The 26,417-nt window shown below is 59.2% G+C and overlaps 1 protein-coding gene across 1 annotated transcript; it reads left to right on the top strand.

Moving 5' to 3' along the window:
* The first annotated feature begins 1,307 nt into the window (after positions 1 to 1,307).
* Positions 1,308 to 26,417, top strand: NR5A1 (nuclear receptor subfamily 5 group A member 1). Its single transcript, XM_065880009.1, has 7 exons — positions 1,308 to 1,409; positions 5,405 to 5,521; positions 5,664 to 5,805; positions 7,861 to 8,486; positions 15,943 to 16,062; positions 17,993 to 18,140; positions 25,683 to 26,417. Exons 2-7 carry the CDS (start codon positions 5,420 to 5,422, stop codon positions 25,928 to 25,930), a joined length of 1,386 nt encoding a protein of 461 aa, XP_065736081.1. The 5' UTR covers positions 1,308 to 1,409; positions 5,405 to 5,419; the 3' UTR covers positions 25,931 to 26,417.

Here is a 26,417-nt window from a genome sequence, read left to right as displayed (position 1 = left end):
AAATGTTTTAAGTGGCACAATGAGGAAGACACATTAGGTTTTAAATATAGTTGGCTTTAGTTATACAGAAAAATCCCTCTCATCCCAAGCCAGATAAGTGAGGTGTTCTATGTGATTTGCCTGTTTCCTCAAGTGAAGGGAGTTGTATGTGGATTCTCCACAGTTGTGTGTGGATTCTCCCATGGTCCCCCTGTGCCCCTCCCCACCACCTAGGACAAGAGGCTGGGAGGTAAATCCTCTGAGGACAGAGACTTCTTTCCTTTTCTTCCCTTTCCTCCAGTTCCTGGACCAGTGTCTGGCACCTAGTGTGCCCTCAGTGACTATGAGATGAATGAAGGAATGCACAAAAGAATGAGTCATGCATGGGAGGGGTGCAGAGCAGAGCAATTGGGCCCTCCGAGACCAGGACGTGTGTGGGCCTGGAGATTGGATAGGGACACCCTCAGCTGCATGGGGAGGCCTGGCCTTCTAGAAAAAAAACCCTTCCCTCTGCCCTGCCCTAAACTTCCTGGTCTAGCTACCCACTTGGCCTACCCTGGGAACACTGTAACCAACCACCTGGCTCTGGAGGCAGTCTAAGCCCAGCCTCAACTTTCCCAGCTGCATCAGCAGCCCTCGGTGGATGGTGACGTTCAGAGAAGCCAACGTGGAATGCACACGTGGGGCGGTGTTTATTCAGCTCACCTGCTTGCCTTCTGTCCCCCTCTTCCTTTCTTCACCTTCTGGAAGAGTAAAAAGACCAGGCCAAAGCTGCAGGGCCACCTGGTCAAGTCATCCATGCCCCTGCCTCCACGCCAGCCCGACCTGACTCCACTCCATGTCTGGGACAGGCCGGACCCCGCTCGCTGGGCCAGGCCCCAGGGAGGTAGCCATTCAAAGGGAGAGAGGCCGGGCTGCAGGCTGGGTGGGGGAGCTGCCCATAAATCAGGCCCCACTCCCACCCAGTCGCTAACAAGCGGGGCTGCCTACCCGCCTACGTGGGGTCCCTGCCTCTGGGCTGCCACAGCAGCCTGGAACAGCCAGCTGGCCAAGGCCTCCTTGAGTGCCTTGGCCTCCGCCCCCATCCGCAGCCCCGAGATAGATAGGGGTATTTTTTTTTTCTTTTAGGAGAAGAAAAAAAATAGACCTAAATGAAGAGAAACACCAACAAAGAAGGAGAGAGGCCTGCAGAGTCACGTGGGGGCAGAGACCAATTGGGCCTCCGGTGGCCCCCCCCACCCAGGGCGGGGAGGAGGAGGAGGACGGACGGACAGGGCCAGCCTACTGTCCGCCCGCCGCCAGCCGTGGCGTGAAGGAGCTCCCGTGTGCCCACGGTCACCACTGCCCCACCTGGGCCGCTGGAGCTTCCGCTAGGACCCCTGGTGCCCAGTGTCCACCCTCATCCAGCGTGAGAGCTCGCCTTCCGCTCCGTAAGTGAGGGCCTGGGCCCAGGCCTCTAATGGCCAGCCTCCCTCCTCAGTGCCTCCCTGCGGCCTGGGCCGGCCACTGCCTGCTCTGCTGAGTGACTGGTGTCCGCTACTCGGGGCAGGGAAGGGGCCAGGGATCTCCCCAGACCTGCCCTCCCACCATGCTTCTGCCTCTTTTCCCCTGGGTGGCTGATGGGAGGAGCTAGGCCTATGGGGACAGGCCTTACAGGGGTCTGTGAGTGTCCAGCTGTCTATGGGTGCCCAGGTGTCCACAGGACTGTGTTGGCCCAAGCCTCGTAGTCTGTGAGTATGTCTGTGGTCCCTGGGTCTGTCTTCGGGTCTCTGGGTCTCCCTGAGAGTCTGTGCTGTCTCCATGGATGTCTCTGAGTCTCTGTGTAGATTCACGCATCTGTCTCCAGTATCCATCTGTCAGTCCTGGTTCTGTGGCTGGGCCAGGTCTGTGTTTGCTTCCCTGGGTAGGTGGGTGAGGGGCTGTGATTCCCCACATATTGAACTGGAACCTGGGGCTGTGAGGGGTGGGTGCAATGAAGCCTGAAGGGTCAACCCAAGGGCTCCCAACCAGTGACAGTGGAGCCTCTGGGAGAGGGGATCCAGGTGGAGGGGGCAGGGGAGAACAGGCCCAGAGCCCAGCCGCCACCCCACCTGGGTCCCCAGCCCAGACTTGTGCTTACGCTGCCTGGGTCCTCCTCAACAACGTCCAGGAGACCCCCGTGGGCTCCACCCTAGAGAAGCTGACTGGGGGTTCCCCAGCCCAGCCCTCCCCGTCAGTCCCCTTCACTGCGCTGCAGAGGTGGTGCTGCTCCTGTTTTCCACTTTCTGAGGGCCCTTCCCTGACGGTTCAGAGGCAGTAGCACCCGCCCGCCAGCTCCTGCAGATACTCTTGTTTCTCAGGGGCTTGGGGTGGGGGGGTGGGGGGGTCTGCAATAACTCTCTTTCCTCCCTCCTTACTGAGATTGTTTCATGAACTCTCACGGAAACCACAGAACCCCTTCTGTAGGGCCGCTCTTTTCCATTTTATATACGGAGAAACTGAGGCTCAGAGAAGCGAAGTGACCTGCCAGGGCTTGCATCGCAAGTCGGCCGCAGATTCTGCCCTTCATTCCGCTGAGTGAGCAAGATGGGACGTGGTCTGCGCGGGGTCTCAGGGCCTCGGCTCGCAGGACCAAGGCGCCAGCTCCAACCAAAGCCAGAGGCCTCGGGGTAGAGGCCCAGACGAAGCTGACCGCACCCAAGGGTCCGAGGCTTCAGCCTTCAGATCTGAGCCTTTCGGTCGCTGCGTCGCTGCGAATGTATAATTGTGGTATTTCCCGGCTTGAAGATCGCGGCTTTTTGGCTTTGCTGTTCTCAACACTCTCTCGGACCCTAGGCGCCCCGAGGGGCAGCGGCAGGAGCAGGATGCGAGCAGGCGCCTTCCTCTCTCGGGTCTCAATTTTTTCATTTGAAAAATGAGAGTGACCGAGTAGACGTCCCCCAGCCCAGAGCAATGGCTCAGCCCGTCCCGGCTCGACCCGAGGACCCCTTTGTCCCGGGGCTGCGGGGCACTCTCTCTTGCCCTGCCCCCAGCCCAGGTGAGAGCGCAGAAAGGGAGGGGAGAGGGATTTCTCCTGTCCCTGGGCTCTGTTCTCCCAGCTCCCGCGCTTTCTGTGGCTGGTTTCGGGTCCTCACCAGACTTCGGAAAATTCGCAGGGTGGGATTAGGACGACTCCCATTTCCAGCCAAGCAAACCGAAGCTCAAGGAGGAGAAAGAACTTGTCCCAAGTCTCCCAACCGGACGCTCTCCATCTTTGTCGCAGTGCCAGGCATGTGCTTTGCCAACACCACTTCGGTTCATCCGCACGACCACCCTTAAGGAAGTCCAGTCATCATTCCCACTTTACAGATGAGGAAACTGAGGACCACAGAGGGGAGGAGATTTGCTTAAAAATCCAATGAGGAAATGTGCCTGGGCCGGGGGAGAACCCAGTTTCTACCCTTGAACCCATACCTTGGCCACGGCCCCCCACGTTCGCCCTACCTACTTCTACGCTGCCAAACGGCCAGCGCCCCCAGCGTGGCCCTCGCCAAGACTAAGCTGGATTTGCAAATAGGGACTCGCCTCCTTTCACCGCAGGCGGGTGGCCCGAGGTTCCCAGGCGCCTAGCACCTGCTCGGATTCCGGGCTGCCCGGGCTCTGGGAGCCGGGATGGGGATGTGGGGCGAGAGGGTGAGGGGAAAGGCACGAACCCGTCTAGGGGGCGGCGGAGGGCGCGGGCCCGGACGCCGCCCCCGGATACCGAACGCGCTGATATGGAGGGGCCGGCCCCTGGCCCCGGCGCGGTGGGTTCGCGCAGCACGCTCTGGCGGCGGAGGGGCCCGGGTCCCAGGTGCGCCTCAGAGCGGCCCTGGAAGCGGCGGGGGCGGGGAGGCGGGGTGGGGGAGCGCCGGGGCCCCGCGCCGCCAGCCCCGAGCCCCCGCCTCCTCGCCCCCGGCCCGAGCGGCCGTCATCGCGGGCGGGCGGCGCTGCGCCCGGGTGCGGCTCATCGCCGGCAGCGGCGGCGACGCGGCCAGGCGGTGCGGGGCTCGCGCTGGCGGGACGCGGGGCGCTGCTGCTCCCAGGAGCCGCCAGGTGGGCGCCGGGCGGGCCGTGGCCGCCGTCGCGCCCCTTCGCGCTGCCCCGGGCGCAGGCTCTGCGCGCTTCCCTTCTGGAGACTTCGACTCTCCGCCCGAGGTCGCTCCCCCCGCCTCGGGCTCGGCCTCTCTCTCGGGGGCCCGCGGGGTCTCCGCCCGAGGTCTCAGCGCCTCGCGCCCCTCTAGCGGCTCCACGCCCTGCGCCCGCTGTCCCCGCTGCGCCCTCCTCGCTGGCTCTCCGCTCGATGTCTCGGTCTCGGCGGCACGGAGTCGGTGGCACGGCCTCGGTGGCTGCCGCCCGCGGGCTTTGTCTCTCCCGGCCTGGGGGCCCGGCAGCTCCGCGCTTTCGGGCTCTCTGCACGGGCGCCGTCGTTCTCCGCCTCTCTCAGCTCGAGCCCACGTCCGGGTCCGACTCTGCCGGGCCGCGCCTCTGAGCTCGGGGCCCGTGTCCGGCCGATTTCCGTGCGTCTTGCCGTCCCCGACCCCCTGGCCGGCCGCCTCCGTCTCTCCAGGTTTTCTCTCAGTGTCTCTGTCACTCTCTCTGCCTGGGTATCTCCCAGATTTCTCTTGTCTCTCCGGTGTCTCGGTCTGTCTCTCGTCTATCACTGTGTCTCTGGCCTTGCGGTTGTCTCTCTCAGGTTTTCTCTTTGGGCCTCTGTCTGACAGTGTCTCTGATCTCTCTATCTCTCTCTTTCGTTCTCTCTCTCCACCCGCCCCCCACTCTCTACCATCTCCTTAGCTCTCCGTCGTTCTCATCTACCCCAGGTTTTCTCTCACTGGGCATCAATGTTTCTCTGTCACTCTCGGATTTTCGTTGTCTCTGTCGCCCCGGGGAACTCTCTCCGTTAAGCAGCGTCTGTCGGTGTCTCTCGCTCTCTTTTCTGCCCATCTCTCAGTCTCTCTCAGACTCTGCCTCTGTCTCCCTCGTCCCTGTCCGATCCCCAGAACGCTTGGGTCCCACTCCGACCGGGTTCGTTGGCATCTCCCCGGCGGGCGAGACAATCTCGTTTTCTCAGAATCGGGGTTTTGTTCTCAAACGAACGAATCCGGATCAAAGCGCATTTAATCCAAGAGTCCCAGATCGGACGCGGCGGGGGGCCGCTCAGGAGGAGCCCCTGGGAGGGTTGGGGAGCGCACGGGGCGGAAGTGTGGGGACTGGGTCAGCAAGGGCCCGGCAGGGGAGCTGCTCCAGGCACACGTGCTGCTCAGGGCGCTCTAATGGGTGGCCTGCAACGGGCGCCCTCGACCACTGGGCGCTGCGGAAGGCACCCTGGGGCGCGCGGCCGCGGTGGTGCAGGACACGCCGGACCCAGGTCCGCGGCGCTGCCAGTCGCAGTCCCGCCCGCGATGAGCCTCTCCTCCCTCCACAGGCGGACGCCGCGGGCATGGACTATTCGTACGACGAGGACCTGGACGAGCTGTGCCCCGTCTGTGGGGACAAGGTGTCCGGCTACCACTACGGGCTGCTCACATGCGAGAGTTGCAAGGTGAGCGGGCAGCTGGCCGGCAAGGGACCGGCGTGGAAGGCTGGCGAGCAGCCGGCGGGAAGCGGCGGAAAGCCCTGCTGGGAAGTGCAGGGAAGGGGAGACGGGGCCTGTCCCCTCCCGCGCTGACTCCCCTCTCCCCCAGGGCTTCTTCAAGCGCACGGTGCAGAACAACAAGCACTACACGTGCACCGAGAGCCAGAGCTGCAAGATCGACAAGACGCAGCGCAAGCGCTGTCCCTTCTGCCGCTTCCAGAAGTGCCTGACAGTGGGGATGCGCCTGGAAGGTGCGCACGCTGCGCCTCCTACCCCTGACCTCTGATGGCGAGGGGGCAGGGGGTGGGGGTGGGAGAAGGGGTGAGGGGAGGGTACCATAGGTCTTCTCAAAGTTTCTGGGGCCAGGCGATTAGCCCCTCATGTGACATTAGGGCCCTGATCTCTATGGGGGAGGGGTGAGAACTGATGTCGGTCTGGGTGAAGGGATGCATGCAGGACCAGCCTGGGATGGCTTGAGAAGTATCTAAAAGTGAATCCCAGAGAGATGACCCTCTCCCCAGCCCTTGCAGGCAGGGCAGCACAGGGCAGAGCCCCACAGAGCTCCTCCCTCTGCCAGGAGTTCTGTCACACCCCCACTGACATCTCATACCAGCCAGAGCCAAGGTTTTCAATGCCTTTACTGGAGTTCAAGTCCCAGTGCCACCACTTATGGGCTGGGTGACATTGGGCAAGTTCCTTAACCTCTCTGAGCTGCAGACTCCCCATCTGAAAGATGGACCTAAGAGTAGTGCCTTCCTCCTTGAGTTAGTGAGAGAATTGTATGAAAAGCTCCTAGCATGGGCCTGGAACGTAGAAAATGCTCAACAGGTTAGCTATTACTGTTATTCTTATTTATGTTATTATCTGTCCAGCATCACTGTGCAGCCTGCACTCACTCAGTCCACCCATCTGTCCATCTGTCCATCCATCCACAAGATTCACGCAGTTATTCACTCAGCAGGTTCTTAGCCAGGCCCTAGAGGGCTGGGTAATGGAGAGCAATCGCCCCCAGAGAACCCAGGCCCATCCTTGTCTCCCCACCCCCACCACAAGCTCTCTGTCCGGAGGGGAGGAAAAACGTTTTAGCAGGAAAAACTCAAACTCTTTGAGGGTGGACAGTCATAGGCTTCCACCCCGCTGGCCCCAGCCGGGCTGTGTGCCGAGCAGGCAGCTGTTGGTTAAAGTTTTTAAACAAAGTAGAAGGCCCCTGGTGGCTCTGAGAGCCGCAGGCCACAAGTCCTGTCACCTAGAGGAAGGGCCCCTGATGGAAGGGGGATATCCTGTCCTGTCCCAAGAGCCCATGTGCCCAGCACCAGGTCCTGAGGGGCTCAGAAGAACTGGTTGTTGTGAGCCGCAGAAACCCCTCGCGGGGCCTGAGGGAGTGGAGCAGGGCTGCCCACCCCCATGGCAGGAAGATTGGCTGCATGGGCCCCAGAGACACATCCCTTGCTGAGCACCGCCCTCTCCCTCCTCCTCTCTCCCTTCTCCTGGAGCCCAGGGTGGGGTCCTGTCTGAGCAGGGGCTGGGGCCACACTTCGGCTGCAGAGACACACCTGTTGGGTCCAGCTGGTGACATATTCTTGGCCAGGTGGAGGGACATCTGGTCAGCAAGGGAGGTCCCTTCCCACCAGCATAGAGCCCCAGTCAGCCCTAAACTCAGCTTCAGATTTGAAGGCAGCGGCAGAAACCCGAGTCATTTTGCAACAGGGCTTCAACAGAGTCAGGCAGTCAGTCAAGAAGCAGCTGGACACTGGGGACCCACCTGTGAACAAGGCTGACCAGAGCCCACTTCCTGTCACCATCTCAGGCCCTATGCACCTGAACCCACTGCTGAAGCCCCAGAAGCTCTCAGCCTGGGTCCATGGTACGATAGCACTCAGCAGGACGAGAGTGGGCAAGAGACAGGACATCGGGGCAAGAACAGTGGCTGCTGCCTGGGTGAATCCAGGAACACTCTGGGTGTTTAGTAGGCATGAGAGAAGGAAAGGGTTTGAGGCAGAAGGAATACCAAAGGCAGGGTGGAGGAAGTGCCAAGCAGAGGAGCAGAGAGATAGTAAGGTGGAGTGGAAAGAACACAGGGTCTCATGAGGGGGGTGGGGGCATGATGGAGAGGTGAGCAGGGCTTTGAACCCTGGGTTAGGGAGATTGACTTCCTCTGAACGCCAGGTTAAGGGCACTGGAGGAGCCATGAGAGGTATTGAGCCGGAGAGTGACCCAGTCGGATCGGTTTGGGGAAGAACTGTGAGTGGGGTGGTATGGCGGGTGGCCTGGAGGCGGTGAGCCTGCCCCTCTGCCTCTGCCCACAGCCGTGCGCGCTGACCGCATGCGGGGCGGCCGGAACAAGTTTGGGCCCATGTACAAGCGGGACCGGGCCCTGAAGCAACAGAAGAAGGCACAGATTCGAGCCAATGGCTTCAAGCTGGAGACAGGCCCCCCAGTGGGGGTGCCCCCGCCGCCCCCTCCCCCGCCGGACTACATGCTGCCCCCTGGCCTGCATGCACCTGAGCCCAAGGGCCTGGCCTCTGGTCCACCTGCTGGGCCACTGGGCGACTTTGGGGCCCCAGCGCTGCCTATGGCTGTGCCCAGCGCCCACGGGCCACTGGCTGGCTACCTCTATCCTGCCTTTCCTGGCCGCGCCATCAAGTCTGAGTACCCGGAGCCCTACGGCAGCCCCCCACAGCCCGGGCTGCACTATGGCTACCCGGAGCCCTTCTCCGGAGGGCCTGGTGTGCCCGAGCTCATCCTGCAGCTGCTGCAGCTGGAGCCAGACGAGGACCAGGTACGGGCGCGCATCGTGGGCTGCCTGCAGGAACCGGCCAAAGGCCGCCCCGACCAGCCTGCACCCTTCAGCCTCCTGTGCAGGATGGCTGACCAGACCTTCATCTCCATCGTGGACTGGGCACGCAGGTGCATGGTCTTCAAGGAGCTGGAGGTGAGTCCCTCCTCCCACCTGGCTGGCCGCTGGTTCTGGGGTGTCCCCTCAGCTGACCAAGTCTCAGTCTTGGCCACCCCTTGGGTGGTGCTCTCCTGCCCACTGGCTTCAGGCCATGTCTGGGGACAGGGAGGCCACCCTGGGGACATGAGGAGTGTTTCTGGTCCATCACAGCCTTCCTTGTCCCTGTCCCACCTCCTCACGCACCCCTCCCTCTTTCTCCTCTGTTCCCTGAGTATCTATCTCTCACGGCCTCTGGTTCTTTTACCTCTGCCTCTGTCTCTTTCTGTTGTCTCCCTCCCTGGTGTGCTATCTCTCTGCTTCCCTGTCTCTCTCTAGTCCCTTCAATCTTTGTCTCTTTCTCTCCCAGTCTGAGTCTCTGTCGACATCTATCTTTCTTTCTCTGAGACCCTGGGCTCTCGCAAAGGACTAACTCAGTCCTTGGGAGGCTGTCTCTGGTTGCCCCAGCCCAATGTCAGGAAGAGGGTCCAAGCCATCCTGTCCTCTCGTTTGGAGAGGCCACCACTCCCTGCTAGCCTCAGATATCACAGAAGGGGTCTTAGTATCTCAGAGTCTGGGACGCTTCTCCTTCCCAGCTAAGGTGAAAGACCGCACTGTCCCTGCATCTCTCATGCACGATGGTTAGTCCCACGTGTAAATGTATGTGTCTGTGTGTGCAGGGAGTACTAGGTGGGAGGGTAAGTGGGGGATTGCGGGGCCCGCCCCTCTTCTTCCAGGTGCCTCGGCTGCAAGGCCTTCCATTGCCCTGGGTTGAGGTACCTGCGACTAAAGTCAGCAGGAAAGCAGCAGGAGAAACTAAGGCCAGACAAGGAAGAACTTCCCAATCACCCTGCCTAGTGGTTTGAAGCACCCGAAGACTGGGAGCTGCCCCTCTAGTGCCCTGGCTCCCTATGATCAGGGTTTCTGCCAACTTCAGAGGCCCCCCTCCCCCAAGCCTGGCCAAGCCCATCCTCCCTGGCCTAGATGGAGACATGATAGGCCTTTAGTTCAGGCCTATTGATGTTTGCCTTTCCCAGGTCAGTCCCCTTGGCTGTTCTGGGACTGGGTGTAAACAGGGCCTGTTGCCCTCCCTGCTGGGGCCGCTGCAGCCTTGAGCAGCATTGTCAGTGCTGACGCCACTCAGGCCTGGGATTCCTCCAGGGGCATGTGGCCGGATGGGCCAGGGGTACTGTCTGCAGGGGCTGGGCTGGGCATGGGGGTCAGGGGGGATAAGATGAAGCCTGGGCACTGTGAACCCTCGAGGTATCGTGGAGCTGGGCGCCTGGGTTGCTCTGCGGCCCAGAGCAACCAAGCATTGGCCGTAATGCCTTCTGCTTCTACTGTGGGGGGCCTGTCGTGGCTGAGGTCTGGGGTTGTGCCGGCTGTCTGTCATGGGGTGGGACTTCTCACCCCTGCCCCCTCTCTAGGCTGACCTCATGGGTCGAACAAGAGGCAGGGCCTCAAACAATCCCATCTGCCTTCCACTCGTGGCTGGAGGCCCTGGTCGGGGAGGAGGATCCCAAGACCCTTCGGTTGGTTGCCAGCTTTCCCTCCAGGCTTCCCATGAGCCCCCAGTGCAGAGGGGAAGAGGAGCAGAGCATTCCTGGCCTTCCAGAATCCTGGATCCAGGGGCAGGGCACTTCCTCTGACCGCCTTCCTGGTCTCTCGGGGTTTTTCACGCAGGATGGGAAGGGCTTTTGTCCAAGCTTAGCTGAGTGTTTTTTCCTGCTTCTGGTTTCTCTGTGGTCCAAACCTTCCTGCTTCCCCTTCCCAGAGTCTCTGAATCAAGCCCAGGAATATGAACCATCGTTACCAGCCTCTGTAAAGGAGCCTTGCAGATAAGTACCGGCCCAGCCCTTAGAGGGCCTCTCATCAGCCATGTGGAGCTTCTTTCCCACTGGTCCAATAAGCCCTGGGCTGATGTCTATTTGCAAAGCCAGAGGTAGGGAAGCAGAAAAGTGTGAGGGGAGCTGAGTGACTGTTCTCTCTCTTTTAAAAAAAATATTTATTTATTTATTTGGTTACAGCAGGTTGTAGTTGCAGCAGGTGGGCTCCTTAGTTGCAGCACGTGGGCTCTTTAGTTGTGGCATGCGAACTCTTAGTTGTGGCGTGCATGTAGGATCTAGTTCCCTGACCAGGGATTGAACCCGGGCCCCCTGTGTTGGGAGCATGGAGTCCTATTCACTGTGCCACCAGGGAAGTCCCTGTTCTCTCGCTCTCTTTTTTTTTTTTTTGCGGTACACGGGCCTCTCACTGCCGTGGCCTCTCCCGCCGCGGAGCACAGGCTCCGGACGCGCAGGCTCAGCAGCCGTGGCCCACGGGCCCAGCCGCTTCATGGCATGTGGGATCCTCCCGGACCAGGGCACGAACCTGCGTCCCCTGCATCGGCAGGCGGACTCTCAACCACTGCGCCACCAGGGAAGCCCCCTGTTCTCTCTTTTGACTGACCATTCGTTCCTCACCTCCGGGCAGGACACAGCAGACAGCAGAGGGGGGTCCCTAGCTCTGAGAGTGGGGCAGCCCTTGGCCTGTGCATAGGGACACTGAAATGAATTGGACCCAGGAGGTTGCCAGGCTGGAGGAAGAGACAGACATGCACATAGGTAATGCCAACACAGGGTGCCTGGGGCTCTGACAGCAGTAGAAAGGGGCCAAGGGACGCCAGCAGGAGAGTAAATGGCTCTGTGTTAGAAAGTCAGGGAAGGTTTCTTTGATTGTGCAGATCAAAGGTGCACTCTCCAGAAAGCAGCCTGAGAAGGTTAAGGGCATTCTGGGAAAGGGGACAGCAGAAGACCCAGAAGTGTGAAAAGGTACCATGTGTCAGGGAGTCCCAGGTGGTCCTATGAGGCAGGGCTGGAGAGGTAGGCAGGGTCGGAAGCAGAGCTTGGACCAGGAGTAGGTCCTTTGGCAGTGGGTGATGGACAGCCTGCCTGGGAAGGGCAGACTCCCACCACAGAGCCTGAGCTCTCCCCAGAGGCTTGCTCACCCTCTGTGATGCTGATGATGTCTTGCTGTCCAGGGGAAAGACTGGGGTCTTTGCTGAGCTGATACTGGGGCTCCAGATGCCCTTTTGGGGTTGTCCTCCTCCAGCCTCTTTCCCAGCTTGGATGTCCCTCTGCCTTCAATTTTTTTGGGGGAGGTGGGGCAGGCCATGTGGCATGTGGGATCCTAGTTCCCTGACCAGGGATCAAACCTGTGTCCCCTGCAGTGGAAGTGCAGAGTCTTAACCACTGGACCGCCAGGAAAGTCCCTCTGCCTCCATTTTTCCACCTCATGCAATCACGGTGTGTTAGATCTGACATGGTACAGAGGTTAGTAACATACACCAGAATCAGAGAGGCCCGTGTTCAAGTTCCATATCTGCCACTTATCTGGTGCGTGACTTTGGGCAAGTGACTTTACTCCTCTGGGCCTCAGTTGTCCCTATCTGTAAAAAAGGGGGAGTTGAAATAGTAGCCACCTCATAGGGTTGTTGGAAGGGCTTAGTGAGCTAGGGCAGGTAAAGAATTTAGCACAGGGTGCAGCGCCCAGAAAGTGTTCAGTGAGTGGGGGCAGTGGCTCCCTCCCTCGCTGGGCCCCTCTGCCGGGGTACCATTGAATCTAACCTTGCAGGTGGTAGACAGGCCTGGCCAGGAAGAAGGAGAAAGGATACATCGTGTCCACACTCCTCTGAGCACTAGAGCTCTGGGAGAAGATGGGGGCCCACCTTGCCCTGGTCTTCCAAAGCAGCTTCATACCTGCAAGGTAGCAGATACTCACCTGTACATACTGCTCAGTGGGGGCAAGGTGTAGGCCCAGGCAGGCAGCCTCTCTGGACAGTCCCTGGGAAGGACAGCTGGGAGGATGCAAGATAGGAATCAGGGAGGTGGAGGCGAGGGCCAAGAGTGCCTAATGACCCATCTTGACATCAGTTCACCCTTGACATCCAGCTCCGAGGCCCCCGATTGGCAACAGATTTAACTGCTTAGATATATGGTTTCATTTAAGTGGCAGTAACTCTGTCAGTCCTGGACTGACAAATGACAGCCCGCCAACCACTCAGCCGGGAGAGCGCCGTGGCCAGCCCGCGGCTTGTCAGCCACTGGAGAATTACAGAGCCCACTGGCCTTCGACCGCCAGACTGATCAGACCCCAGGGGGCTCCGGAGGGGGGCCTGCTGGGAAGGAGGTCATCTCGGCACGCATAAATACCCCATCTCCGAGGCAGGCTGCAAAGTGTCAAGGCTCCAGGAAGATTTGTGGCAGACCGGCAGGAGGGGTGGGCGGCTGGTGGGCCCAGCAGACAGGCCAGGCTGATGAGGGACCCCAGGGCCGGGACTGCACATGTCCTTGTTCCCGGGGTGGCAGGGTGGACTGAGGGTAGAGGAAGAACTTTTTGCTTAGGGAAAAGCCCACGGAAGGTGAAAACCAACCCTCTTTGGTTAAGTGAGCCTCTTAGCCACCTGCTTTCCCATGGAGAGGGGCTGGCAGCTAGGGCCCTCTGGTTTTCTTTTAAATAAAAAGGGGAGAGTGTGTGTGTGTGTGTGTGTGTGTGTGTGTGTGTGTGTGTGTGTGTTCATCTGTGTGGGGAGTGTTTGGAGTTTGGTGTCTTTATGTGTCCATCTAGGGGAAGAGCTAGTAAAGAGTCTGGAAGCACGATTGCTTGGCTGGTGGGGAGGGGAACCCGGGCCAGGGCAGAGTCCCCAGAATAGCTGACCATGGGTTCCCAGAACCCTTCACGACTGACACCGCTGTGCTCATATATTTTCTCTAACCAAAAGAGGGAGGATTTATTTTTTTCCATTTCTCAGAATAGGAAATCAGGGCCGGAGAGTGTGTGTGGCTAAGCGGGAATCAGAGGGCACAGGGCACCAAAGCCCAGCCACCGTAGTGCATCTCTCTGCCCTGCACCCCTATCAGCCCCGTGGGCAGGGCTGCCCCCACTCCTGGGGTCTGAGGTCTGGGTACAGAGTCTGCTCCCAGGGCTTGGCCAGCCGGGTCACTGTGACCCCTTCTGCTTTCTGCCCAAAGCTCAGTCAGCTTATCTCCTAATTCTCCCCCTTATCTCTTGCGCTTCCACCTCCCCACCCCCTGTTCCTTTAATTCAGGCACAAGGGTGTCTGCTCCCTAGGGCCCCAATAAGTGGAGAGCAGAACTCAACCCTGCACGTCCTCCCTCTCCCAGTGCGACTGGCAGCCCCACCCTCCCCAAGACCCCCTCCCAGTGGGCCAGTGCGACTCCCGGACCAGGCACCTCCTGCTTGGGCTCCAGGAGTGCCAGCCCCCCCCCGCCCCCCAAGAAGAGCAGCCCAGGCGGGTGGTCTGTGCAGAGCCCAGCTCCCTGCGGTTACCTGAGGGGAGCCTCTGCTTCCTTATCTGTAGTGGGCAGGGGTGAGGAGTCCCAGGCGTGCTGGGAACAGGGCCTGGTCTAGGCGCTCACTGAGCCTTGCCTCCCTCCTTGGAAGCTGTGATGGGGAGGCTCTCTGGGGACCGGCCACTTCCTGAGGCATGATAAGGTGATACGGCGAGGTGTCTTTGCGGTGCATCCTTGCCCGTTCTCAGTCTCTCCCGGCCCCTCCCATCCAGGGCTACCTGTGGCTGAGCCTCGGGTGCCCCTGGCTGGGCTTCCTGTTCTGACAGTAATGGGGCTCTAGGATGGACCTTCTGCTGGGAGATGGAGGGGGAGGTATGGGTTCTTGACACGGAGGGGAGGGGAGGAGGGGAGGGTGGGAGGCTGGGGACTCAGAGCAGGATAGAGACAGACCCTTCCTCTTGTTCTCAGCCACACAGGCTGGGGAAGGGCTGAGCAGGCGAGGCCTGGAGGAAGCCTGACTGTGTGTCCAGCTGCTCACTTTGCTCTTTATCCACTTTTCTCTCCCGTTGTCTGTCTGAGAACAGGCCCCAGGGCCACTCCCAGGAGAGGAGCAGAGCAGAGGGGAGCGGGGGGGCTTCTAGCCCCCGAGAAGAGAGAGCTGTTGGTTAGGCCTGGGCCAGTTCCTTTTCAGGCCAGGGGCTGCCTGGGCTACTCTGGTCTCCAGGTTGGGGGTTGTTCCTCCCAGAGCCCACAGGTGTCAGGGAAGACAGAGGCATGAATGGTGCCATCAGATGTTGCAGGTGCCATGTCCAGAGGATGGGGAGAGCTTCATGGGTGAGGTAGTGAGCCTGCCGTGAACTCTAGGGTGGCAAGGGTGGATCTTCCTGCACACCTAGTGCCAAGAGCAGAGATGAACTAGACAGAGCTGTGTGACCTTGGGTAAGTTACTTGACCTCTCTGAGCTCAGTGTCCTCTCTCCATGGATTGGGGATAACATTAGTACCAACTACAAAGGCTTGTGGAGCTGCAGCGCAGTGACTGTTAGCTATCGTGATTTGCATTCACTGTAGGGCATGGCCCGGGAAGGTGCCTGGGGGGTGCCCGTTGGGTCGATGGCAGCTGGCTGATGAGCCACGGATGCTGAAAGGGACTGGAGTCTGCACTGTATCCTCCTAGGATGACACGCTGCACCCAGCGCAGTTCTGAACACCCAGAAGTGTTCAGTATTTGTCACTATGGAGAGTCGTGGACCGAGAATGCCAGCCATGATCCTGGCCTGGCTCTGCCTCTCTGTGACCCCAGGAGAGTCCCTTACCCTCACTGGGTGGCAGATTATTCATCTGCAAATAGGGGTTTAGGCCAGGAGATCCCTAAGGGCCCTTCTGGCTCTGGCATCCCATGGTCCTGAGTCCCACTCGTCATTGTCATGAGGGTCTACTCTTGCCATGCTAGAATGTGGCGATCCCCCAGACTGGAGGATAGGCCCTGCCCTCACACTGAGCGCCCCTCAGTGCAGCCTGGGGATTCAGGATCGGCCCCGTGTGCCCTTCTGTTCCTGCTTCTGATGTAGACCATTGCCAGCCACCTGCTCGTTCCCTGGGCCGGACCTCCTCTCTTCCCATGAACTTCAGAGCTCTGCACAAGACTGCGAGGAAGCCCTCTGTTTTCTCTACATGGCTCCTTTTTGAGTGATTCAGGCTGCTAGAGATGTGACCACAGGACAAATGGGCACAAGGAAAAATTAATACTAATCTTCCCTTGCATTTAAAGGAATCCTTCACAAAGCACTTCTGTGGACATTATTCTGTAACATTTATTGAGGGCTTAATATGTGCCAGACCACCTTCTAATACTTTGCCCACTTTCCAGATGAGAAAACTGAGGCCCAGAAAGGTTACAGAACTTGCTTAAGGTCATACAACTTGTAAGAGGCAGAGCTGGGGCCTGAGCACCTCCGTTGGACCCTCTTATTATTTTGCTAGACCCCTGCCACACTTTGATGAAGAAGACACATGGGTAAACTGGACACAGAGGCTGGGCAGCTTGCCCAGGTCACATACCCAGTTGAGCTGCTGAACTCAGAGCTGGGAGGACGAGGGGCGAGGGGACGATCCCCAGCTGGACCGTGGCTGGACCCTGGACTCCTGTGTGCCTCTTCCTTGCAGGTGGCCGATCAGATGACACTACTGCAGAACTGCTGGAGTGAGCTGCTGGTGTTCGACCACATCTACCGTCAGATCCAACATGGCAAGGAGGGCAGCATCCTGCTGGTCACTGGGCAGGAGGTGACCAGACCCTACTGCGCTCTGTCCTGACCCCCCACCATGCACTTCCAGAATTCTGGGCCCAGAAGAGGTCCTAGGCCTCTCCAGGGCTGGCCCTGGGCACCACTGAATATCAGCCCTTTCCCCAGGTTCATGGGATACCCACCAGCCCGACCTCCCTCTGATCAGCCCTAGCTTTGACCTTGAGAGGAACCAGGCCCTGGGAGCCCTGCTCTGGGGGAAGCAGCTCAGGGATGTGGGGAGGGTCACGGAGGCTCTTGGAGGACGTGATGGTGGCTCTGGGTAGTGAAAGAATAAATAAGGGCTGGTCGGGTAGTGATGGGGTGGAGGGGCAATCCCCGCCTCCACACACGCAGAGGAGGTAGCACCGGCCAGGCTTAGAGAGGCAGGTTAGGGCTGCTGAGCTGCCGGGGGCTGCCGGTGTGCTGGGACATGGGTTTTCGGGGCAGGTGCCCTGTGGGGGCTGGGATGAGATGAGAGATAAGGTTGGAGGTGTGGCTGGAGGCTGGGATGGGCAAGACATTGCAGGTTCTAAACCCTGAATGATAGATGGAAGGATGGCTGGGTGGTTGGCTGGCTGGCTGGCTGAATGGGTGGGCAAAGGGGTCTGGGCCCCAAAGAGCTCAGAGTCAGAATTTGGGCACTCTTAGAGCAGGGAATCAGGAGCACTAGGATGGGAAGCAGGTGGGGTGGTTCCTGGAATCAAGCAGGGAGCATCAGAAGAGTTTTAAGTGGGGAAGGACACAACCAGGTTGTATATGAGGAAGCGCATGGAGGGGGCAAGATGGGGGGTGAGGAGGAAATGAAGGCAGCCACCGCTGCTCACAACACTGGGGACCTGGGAGGGCACAATTCAAGGAGGAGGGGAGAGGAGGTGTAGGGGAAATGGAGGGAAGTAGGGAGAAGGGAAGGAAGGTTGATGCCCAGGGTCTAGCCTGGTGGAGGGAGCATCACTCCTGAGGGGCGATACAGGAGGAGTGGGTTTCGTAGGTGCTTGGGGAGAGAGATTGTAGACTAAGGCCCTGCTCCCACCCCCTACCTCCAACCCTTTGTCCTCATCCTCTGTTCCCACCTGGGTGTCTCAGGCCATCCAGGGCCAGCAGAATGCTGGTTGCAAGGGTGTAACTTTGAGGCCACCTGGGCGAGCACGTGAAACAGTCTGAGGTGTGAGCGTCAGCTCCTGTCAACACATGGGTGGAAGTCTCTGAGGCTATGGGACAGTCCTGTGCGTGCGTGCGTGCGTGTGTGTGTGCTCCTGTATTTTATTGTGCAAACATCTCCACACACGTAAGTGGGTGGGTGTTGAGATCTGCCCGTCACCATGTCAGTGGGAACATATACACAGGCATGTGTCTGTCTGTGTTACCCTGTGATGTGACCCTACAAGGGTGTGTGTGTGTGTGTGTGTGTGTGTGAGTGTGCACGTCCTGAAGCAGGTGGACAAGGCTGTGAGTGTGTCCCTCCATGTGTGTGAACGTGAGCTGAGGCGTGGCCACATCTGCAGTCCAGGTGTCCATGTGTGGGCCCCGGGCGGTCATGTGGCCGCATCCACGCGGACCCAGGCACGGCTGCCCCGCCCCCCACCCCGTGCGACGTGGTGCTCACTGCAGACACCACACAAAGCACAAAAGCCGCTTGTACCACTGGGCCTGGCGGCGGCTCTCTGTGCATGAAGGACCCTTCAGCTCTCCCTCTGCACACACCCGCCTGGTGTCAGCTGTGCTGCGCCGGGGCCCTCAGCTCTGGGCAGGGCAGTGGGAGCAGAGCTGGGAGCCTTGGAGGGGTCCAGGGGCCTGAGGAGCTGCCGCGCCTCCCTCGCCCCGCCTGGCTCAGCTCCAAGGCCGGGCACGCCTGACCCCCAGCTTCCGGCCAGTGCCTCCTGTCCGCGGCCTCCCCTCGTGTCCCTGACCCCTGCCCTCTGCCCACCCAGGTGGAGCTGGCCATGGTGGCCGCCCAGGCAGGCTCCCTGCTCCACAGCCTGGTGCTTCGGGCTCAGGAGCTTGTGCTGCAGCTGCGCGCGCTGCAGCTGGACCGCCCGGAGTTCGTCTGCCTCAAGTTCCTCATCCTCTTCAGCCTCGGTGAGTGGGTGAGCGAGGCCTGGCCTGAGGGTAGGGGCGTGGGCTGGCAAGAGACCCTGAGGTGGGGCTGTCCGATGGGGGCCTCTCTTAGTGAATAAAGGGGACCTGGTCCAGGGCCTGCTTCCTCTCTGGGCCTGAGTTTCTTTGTTTGAAAGGACAGAAGGCCAGGATAATGTCTAAGACTTGCCCTTGATGGGACAAGGAGCCCTCCTGAGGATGTGGTAGATTCCCAGCTGACAGCCCTAGAAAAGTGCTGATGCCACCCCAGAAAATGCCCTTATGATTTCAGGAGCTTCTGATCCCTGACTCCCATCCTGAGGTCCCTGTGTTTCCTAATTCCCCGCTCTAAGGGTCTCTGACTCTGAGCTCTTTGGGGCCCAGACCCCTTTGCCCATTCATTCATTCATTCACTCATTCAAAAAAGACCCCAGATCCCTGTCTTCAAGGAGCTGACCTTCTGTTGGGGAGAGAGACAATAAGCATAATATGATTAGTAAAATGTATAAATTAGTGAAATGATTTGTAAAATGTATAGCCTGGAAGATTTCGGTAAGTGCTAGGGAGGTAAACAAAGCAAGGCAGGGGCAGAGGGCCAGCCCAGCCCGCCAGCTCGCCTGGCTCCCCACGTGTCTGGTGTCTCTCTCCCTTGGCCCTCCTGACCCCAGCCCAGCCGGTGCCGCTCAGGTCTCCACCCTCCCTCTGAGCTCTCATCAGGTCAGCCTCCTTTTGTCCTCCTTCACCCAGCAAGCATGTCCAATGCCCTCCCTGTGCCCAGCAATGCTGCGTTCACAGAGGTTTTCCCTGCTCTCAGGCGGCTCCCAGTCTGGGAGAGGCCTCCAGCCAGTGCCATCAGGGCTGAGACAGAGAGATGGGGAACCCAGGACGGGGAGCAAGGGATCTGCCGGGAAGGCTTCCTGGAAGGACATCTGAGCAGGGTCTTGGAGGATGAGTAGGAGTTTGTTGGGGGGGATAAATCTTTTAGCAGAGGTGTAGATGGGATGGAAGGTTGGAACAGAGGGGCGTGAATGCCTTGTCACCTGGGGAGGGGGCAGGATCGAGACGCTGTCTTTGTGGCAGATGGCATCACAGCCACAGTCTGGCAAGGGTGTTCCTGCTCAAGAGTGGGGGCAGCTGGGGAAGCAGCGGGTAAAACAAGCGGGGAGGGGGTGATTAGTGACGTACTGACTGGGGGAAGCCCTGTGTTCAGGCCGTGGCCGTGTGACTGGGTGCCTGGGCTGGGCCTCCTGACTCTGCTGGCGCAGCAGGTTGGTAGCTGGAGGGCGTATCGGCAAGGCTGCAGGGGTTGGTAGGGGTCGAGCATGCTCGGGGGTGAGGGCTGAATCTCGGGCAGCCGGTTAGGAGCCTGAAGCACTTGGTGGGGCCTCAGGGACCTGAGCCAGGCTGGCTCCAGCTGGGGAAGTCCCCTTCCTCCTCTGCCTGCAGTGGTACCCTCCTCCCAACCTCAGTTTCACCAGAGCCACGGATGTGTGTGGTTCGGGGTGTGCAGGCTCCAGGGGTCATGTGCGTGTCTGTGCCTTCGTTTTCGCCCATGTATAGACTGTGAACTTTTATGGGCTAGTGGGATTTTATGTGTCATGTGGTGTGAGCAATCTGTATATGGCTGAGTGGTGACTGTGGAGATGTGAGGGATTTGAGGGGTGTGCTTGGGACACATTGTATTGTAGTGTGGGTTCTGTGGTGGTTTGTGAGGTGACAGTTCTTGACATGACCTTCGTCAAGAGGCCACTAGGAGGTCTTGGGGAGGGTGGGGCTGCCAGCCACCAGGTTCCTTGGCCAGGGCTCCATCTTGGTGCCCGCTGCAGAGCAGGGACCACATCTTGGCTCTCCAGACCACCCGGGGCCTGAGGCACATGCCTGCAGCCCTCAGCCCCTCTTCTTACAAAAGCCCCAGCGCTGGGGACTGCCAGGCCTGGCACAGCCTTGGCCTCCACCAGGTGATAAGTCCAGGATTCCTCCTTCTATGGGGTGTAGGGAGGACATCAAGGCTGAGCCCAGCCCTCCTCTTCTGGGTCCAGGCAAGGGGCTGTACTCAGAACCATGAGTGCACAGCCGCTCCTGCATGCCAACCTTCATCCTGTTTTCCAGAGGAAGCAGTTGGGGCCGGGAGACTGGGAGGGTCTACAGTGCTTGGCTGGAACAGGCTGGAGCGGGTGGGGCGGAGGAGTGAGAGTGTGCACGTGTGTGTACACATGAGAGGCAGGGTGGAGCAGTGGTTAGGAAAGGGGACTAGCGACGGACCACCTGGATTCTAAATCTAGACTCTCTCTCCGCTTGTGGGCCCTTGAGCAAGTCACTCCCCTCTCTGAGCCTCTATTTCCCCATCTGTAAAATGACATCATAATCATCTTTAACCTGCTATGAGATTTAATGAGAAAATTCCCCAAAATGTTCAGTGCATGGCCTGGCCCCCCAGAGTATGCATCCGTATTGTTTCTATCAGCCATCATTAAGTTCACGAGCAAATGAACAAGTTAGTGAACGAAGTGAAGGAAGGAACGAGTCTCTCTCTGTCGGTATTGCACACTGTGTGTCTGGCACAGTGCCTTGTCTTTGGGGACAGTGACCCTCAGGGTGGGGGCCAGAAACTCTAGTGCTGTTGGGGCTGTGAGGGGAGAAGACCCGGGACCCAGGCCTGTCTGAGCTCGTAGGTGTGCAGTGAGAGGAGCCCAGGGGAGCCACAGGGGCCGCTGGCTGACAGGTTCCAGGTGTGGAGAGGAGACTGGGCAGTCCAGTGTGATCAGGGCTGGGCCAAAGAGGAGAAGACAACTATGCCTAGGATATCAGGGAAGTCTGCTTGGAGGAGGGGCCTCTGAGCTGGGCCTTGTAGTATGAGCAGGAGTGTTCTGGGTGAAACAAAGCAAGCAGCAGCAAGGGCATTCCAGACTGAAGCCCCCTTTAGTCTGGAGGGGGCTTGTGCACAGGGAAGGAACAGCTTGTGCACAGGGATGGGTGATCCTGAAAGTCTGGAAGTACCTGTGGGGCAGGGAGAGGGTGAGGAGGAGACTGGAGAGGTGGGCAGGGGCCGACTTGTGCAAGGCCTTGAATGCCAGGCCAGTACGTTGAACCTTCCCTCGGGGAGGATTTTCAGCAGGGAGAAACATGATCAAGTTTGCATTTTGGCAAGGTCCTTCCAACTGCAGCATGGGAAAAGGATGGCAGGTGGCAACCCAGAGCCCTGCAAGAGGCTAGACGTGGGGCTGGGGTGAAGTGGATAAATTTGGGCAAGACGAGGGGGAAGATTTGCCCAGAGTCGGGAAGGTGGGAGGGGGCTACTCCCATGATCCCACCCAGACCACCAGAGCTGGGTCCCCAAGGGAACTGGGGCGCAGAATGGGGTGGCCACTTGCCCCTTGTCCTCTAGCTGGCATGCTGGACATCACCCCGGGGCAGCGCGTCCGTGGGCTGCTTCAGCCTGAACTTGTGTGATGGCTGTCCCCCAACGCCTCCGCCCTTCAGCCCGCTCAGCGCCTCCTTCTTGCCTGCCTCCACAGAAGGGTGCCATTTGGTGTCTAAATAGCCGGCTCAGGCAGGCGCGAAGGCAGGTAAGGAGGTTTAATTAAAATTAGTGCCTCTCTCCTGGCAATCACGGTGTTTATGAAGATGGGCCCGGCTGGCATTGTTCCGCAGAGGACTTAATCGAAGCTTAATGGATTGACCTAACATTCGATTTTCTGACTCGCATTGAGGCGGCGGCAGCAGCATTCCCTTAAGCGTTTGCAATTTACCCACTGCTCGTGCCAACAAAAGGCGGCCTGAATAGCAGCCCCACTCGAGGGGCCATTGTGCGCGGGGGCGCCTGCCTGAGTCACCGCTATTGGGACAACATTCTTTATGTCTCGCTGGAATGAAAGGATTATTCAAATATTCAATTAAACCGTGAAAAGGGGGCTTTTCTGAGAACCTGGGGGCCCCGGCTCTGCAGAGCTAGCGGGCTGCTCTCGGGGGTGGGGTTGCCATCTCCCAGCCCCCTCCTACCTCCCACCCCCCGGATTGCTGGGAGCTGAGCAGGCCCGGCTCCAGCCCACGGTGCCTCAAGGCCCAGAGCTGGGCAGATGAGGTCCAGTTCTTTGGTGCCCCGAGAGGCGGAGATTAATTTGCCCCCGTTTTTCAGATGACGGGAAACTGAGGCTCAGACTGGGGAAGGGACTTGCCCCGGGTCACCTAGCTGGTGGTGGAGCTGGGGTTTGAGCCCCTGACGCACTAAGGGGGCGTCTCCAGGTTTGTGTGTCTAAGGAAGGAAGGGTGTGGTGTCCCGAGGGATGCTGGCTCTGTCACATCCAGCATCCCAGCGAATCTTCACGACAGTCCCTTTAGAGGCAGGCTGGGAGAAGGGGCGTGACTTGACCACGTTTCTCTCCAAGAGGGTGTCCAGAGTAACCTTCCTGGGGAAACCAAGGACCCCAGGCTTGGTGGCCCTTGGACAGGACTCCTGAGTTGGATGGAACATAAAGTCATCACGTCACCTGATCCCCCAGGAACCAGGATCCAGGCTTGACCCCGCATCCAGGCCTGACCCCGCCTCTGCTTGCCCATAGTGCTTTGGAGCCAGAGAGATCTGGTTTGAATCCCGGCTCTGGTGTCTGTTGTGTGCTCCAGGCCTGCCCCATTGTCGCTGTGCATGGAAGATGCCCTTTCCTGCCTGCCTGGGTGTCTGTGGGGATTAAGTGATGGCGGGGGTGGGGGCGGGGAAGGTGCAGCAGGTGCGGGGGAAACGGCTCTCCTGTCTTGTACTGTAGTGGCCAGGGCTCAATTAGTGACCGTGCTTCCCGCCCCCAGCCCTGTAGCCCACCTTGTGGGGGCAGTGGGGGTCTCCAGCCTCCTGAGAGCTGCAGGACCCGTAGAGCTGCTAGGAGGGGGGTGTCCCTGAAAGCTGTCCTTGTTCTGTACCTCCCCACCCTGCACTCCACCCTGCTGTCCCTGTCACACTGCTGCTGGGAACAGTAAATCCTGGTAAAGCCGAGGCTCTGGTTGGTCCTCCCCAGCCCCCTCCCACTCCTGCCTCTACTGCAGCATCTTATCCAGTCCTCCCCGCACCCTCAGCTGTTTCTTCTGGGCCCCTTTACTGCTGTGTGGCCTTGAGCTGGTCCCTACCCTTCTCTGGACCCCCAGCCTCCTATTGTAAATTGTCAGAAGACAAGTAGGAGAACTGCCCTGGGGATGCTGGGGACTGAAGGTAGATTGGGTTGGAAAGAGATTGGGAAAGGGATGGGGCCAGTTAAGGACCTCTTGCCCCCAGGAGATGCTAGTTAGGTGGGGAGATTTCCCATGACCTTTGAGTTTTTTGGAGAGGGCCAGGCTAGGGAACAGGGCTGCCAGGTACAGTTGGACAGGTTGTTTACTGAACAAGGGCACCTAGACAGGGGAAAGGTAGAGGCTGAAATCCAGCCTGCATGCCCCTCACCAAGCTGTCTTTCTGTGGACATGGGGGACCTTCTTTCTAATTGGCACAAGGTGCCTTGTGGGCTAATGGTGATCCTGCGGAGGCCAGGAAGAATATGACCCTGGCTCACTTACTGAATACGGTGAGGGGGATGGGGACGAGGATGGGGGGAGGCCCAGATCCTGCCATACGCCCTGGGTCCAGCTTGGGTTTCCCTAAATCCGACTTTGGACAACACAGGCCTCGGCGGGCATGCTGGGGGCGGCTGGGGATCAGGGTTGCCAGGAGCGTCCAGCCCTCCTGGCGCAGTGGGTGTTAAGAGGGATTAGAAGGGCCAAGGGCTGTGCATGCTGGGCTCCGGACTCCCCCGCAGCAGCAGGGCTGGGGGTGATGGGAACGCAGGGGAAGTGGATGGACGACCATCTTCTGAATCGCTGGATGATGCATCCCAGGCCTGGCGGGGCTCGGAGCGGGGGATGGGGACAGGTTCTGTGGATTCCTGTTGACTTTCAGCCCCTCGGCAGGGCACCAGCTGGAGATGCTGCCCAGGAGCTGAAAAAGGCCTGCAAGCAGCGATGAGGACTCCTGTGACAGGAAACTGGCCCTCCACGGGCACCCCTGGCGGCCAGGCACCTGTGCAGTGCCCTGGCACCCGAGCTCCCCCTGCTGCAAAGTGGGCACGGCCCCTTTCGTAGAGGAGGAAGGCCTTCAGGTCAGGAGAGGACAAGGCACAGTCCACCGATTCTAAATGGTGGGGCTGGGATTTGAACAACCATCCACTTCACGCTAAAGACACTTAATTTTTCTTTCTTCACTGGACCTCCAGGACAGGGGATGCATTCATCACACTCCTCTGTCCCTGGTACAAATGATCACTGGTCCACGCAGAGCCACCCACCTGCCTCTCCCTCCCATCACCAACCGTCCCCTTTACGTTTAACTCGGTTCTTCTTGTTTGTCTCTGTTCTTAACGCAAGGTGCACGCTTTGTGCGCTAGTGTTTTTAATTTAAGTAGGTGGCTTTACCTTATAGATCTCATTCTGGATCTCCCTTTTTGTTTTTTATCCTATTTTTTGTTTTTTTTTTCCACTCAGCCCCATGCTTTTAAAAGTCCGTCCATTTGCTCAGTACTGTGTCTGCTCCATTACTTCTGTCTACTGCACTGGACTCCCGGGAGGGCAGCCACCACCTGGCCATCCAGGCCACCTCCCCATCACCGTAAATATTGTTGCAGTGAACGTCCACGGCCCCATGAAAAAATTTCCTTGGGGTACCAGAGCCTCTTGATTGGTCAGAGCATGGACCAAAGGAGTGCCTGTCACACTCTAGCATGGGGGATGGGACCCCTCCACACACAGTGCGCCTCTCTGGTGATGGTGCTGATGGGGGATAGTGATGATGGTGGCAGAGTGGCGATGCTGATGGCGCCTACCCCGAGGATGATGGCAACAGGATGGTTCTGACCACGGGGCTGGGGATGGTGTTGTTCCTGGACATGGTGAGAGTAGGAGTAATAATAACACGAACACACTGAGTCTCATGAAGTGCCGGACACTGTTCCTCTGAGCACCCTCTACGTATCAACTCCCTTAATTCTCACAACGATCTGGTGAAGTAGGCACTGCTGCCACCCTGTTTTGCAGATGAAGAAATTAAGAGGTTAAATAACGTGTCCAGGGATACACCTGGTGAGGCTGGTGATGGTCTTGGTGATGGCGGTGGGGTCGATGACGATGGCAGCAGTGGTGGTGACAGGTGCTTGTGGCTGGGTGGTCACGGTGGGCGTGTGTGTGATAACCGCAGGCCTGCTAGTGTCAGTGACTGCCGCTGAAGGCGGTGTTCAACCGAGGTGGTGATGGTGATGGTGATCATGGTGGTGACGGGAATGACGGCGGTTTGATTATTGATGGCAGCAGGGACCACGTGTGTGAAAACCAGGGATGCTGGTATCGGTGACTGATGCTGGTGGCAGCGTTCACCAACAACGGTAATGGCGCCATGGTGGTGACAGGGAGATTGTGGTTCATTGTCGATGGTGGCAGTGCCCATGTCTTTGGTGATCATAGGGATGTTGGCGTTGCTGATGCCAGTGACGGTGTTGATGATGTGATGGGGCTGGTGAACGGCTCCTCCCTTTGCAGATGTGAAGTTCCTGAATAACCACAGCCTGGTGAAGGATGCTCAGGAGAAGGCCAATGCCGCCCTGCTCGATTACACCCTGTGCCACTACCCGCACTGCGGAGACAAGTTCCAGCAGCTGCTGCTGTGCCTGGTGGAGGTGCGGGCGCTGAGCATGCAGGCCAAGGAATACCTGTACCACAAGCACCTGGGCAACGAGATGCCCCGAAACAACCTGCTCATCGAGATGCTGCAAGCCAAGCAGACCTGAGCTTGGGCCAGTGGGGGGGGCGGGGGGGGAAGGGGGGCCGGGGCCGGGGGAGGGGCCGCAGCACCCCTGTGGTCTCCAGATGGTTTATTTGATTATGCTGACCCAGGACCCCACCATGTAGGCCCCTGCCCCTGAGCTCTCTGAAGCCCTGCGTTTGGGAAGGTGGGTGAAGGTGGGCAGGGCCTGGCTGAGGTGGGGGGGTCTCCACTAACCACTGGCACTTGCCCACCACTCAGAGTGCCCCAGGGAGGTGGCTGCTAACCACTCCCTCCCTCCCCCTGCTCCCAGCTGTCTGTCCTGGAGTCTGGTGCACAGGCCGAGGGAGGAGGTTCGGCTTCCCTGGTGGGCCTCAATGTCCCTTGAGTCAGAGGTCATCCCTTCCCCCTCTCCTGGAAACAGAGGCAGAGAGAAGTTGAGTGGACATCAACTCGGGTTGGGGGGGAGGAGGGCGGGGAGAAGAGGATCTCCAGGACTCCCTCCCAGAGAC

The sequence above is a fragment of the Phocoena phocoena genome, chromosome 6 (genome assembly GCF_963924675.1).
Source record: "Phocoena phocoena chromosome 6, mPhoPho1.1, whole genome shotgun sequence".
Classification (NCBI taxonomy): Eukaryota; Metazoa; Chordata; class Mammalia; order Artiodactyla; family Phocoenidae; genus Phocoena; species Phocoena phocoena.
This window is presented reverse-complemented; position numbering and strand designations above follow the sequence as displayed.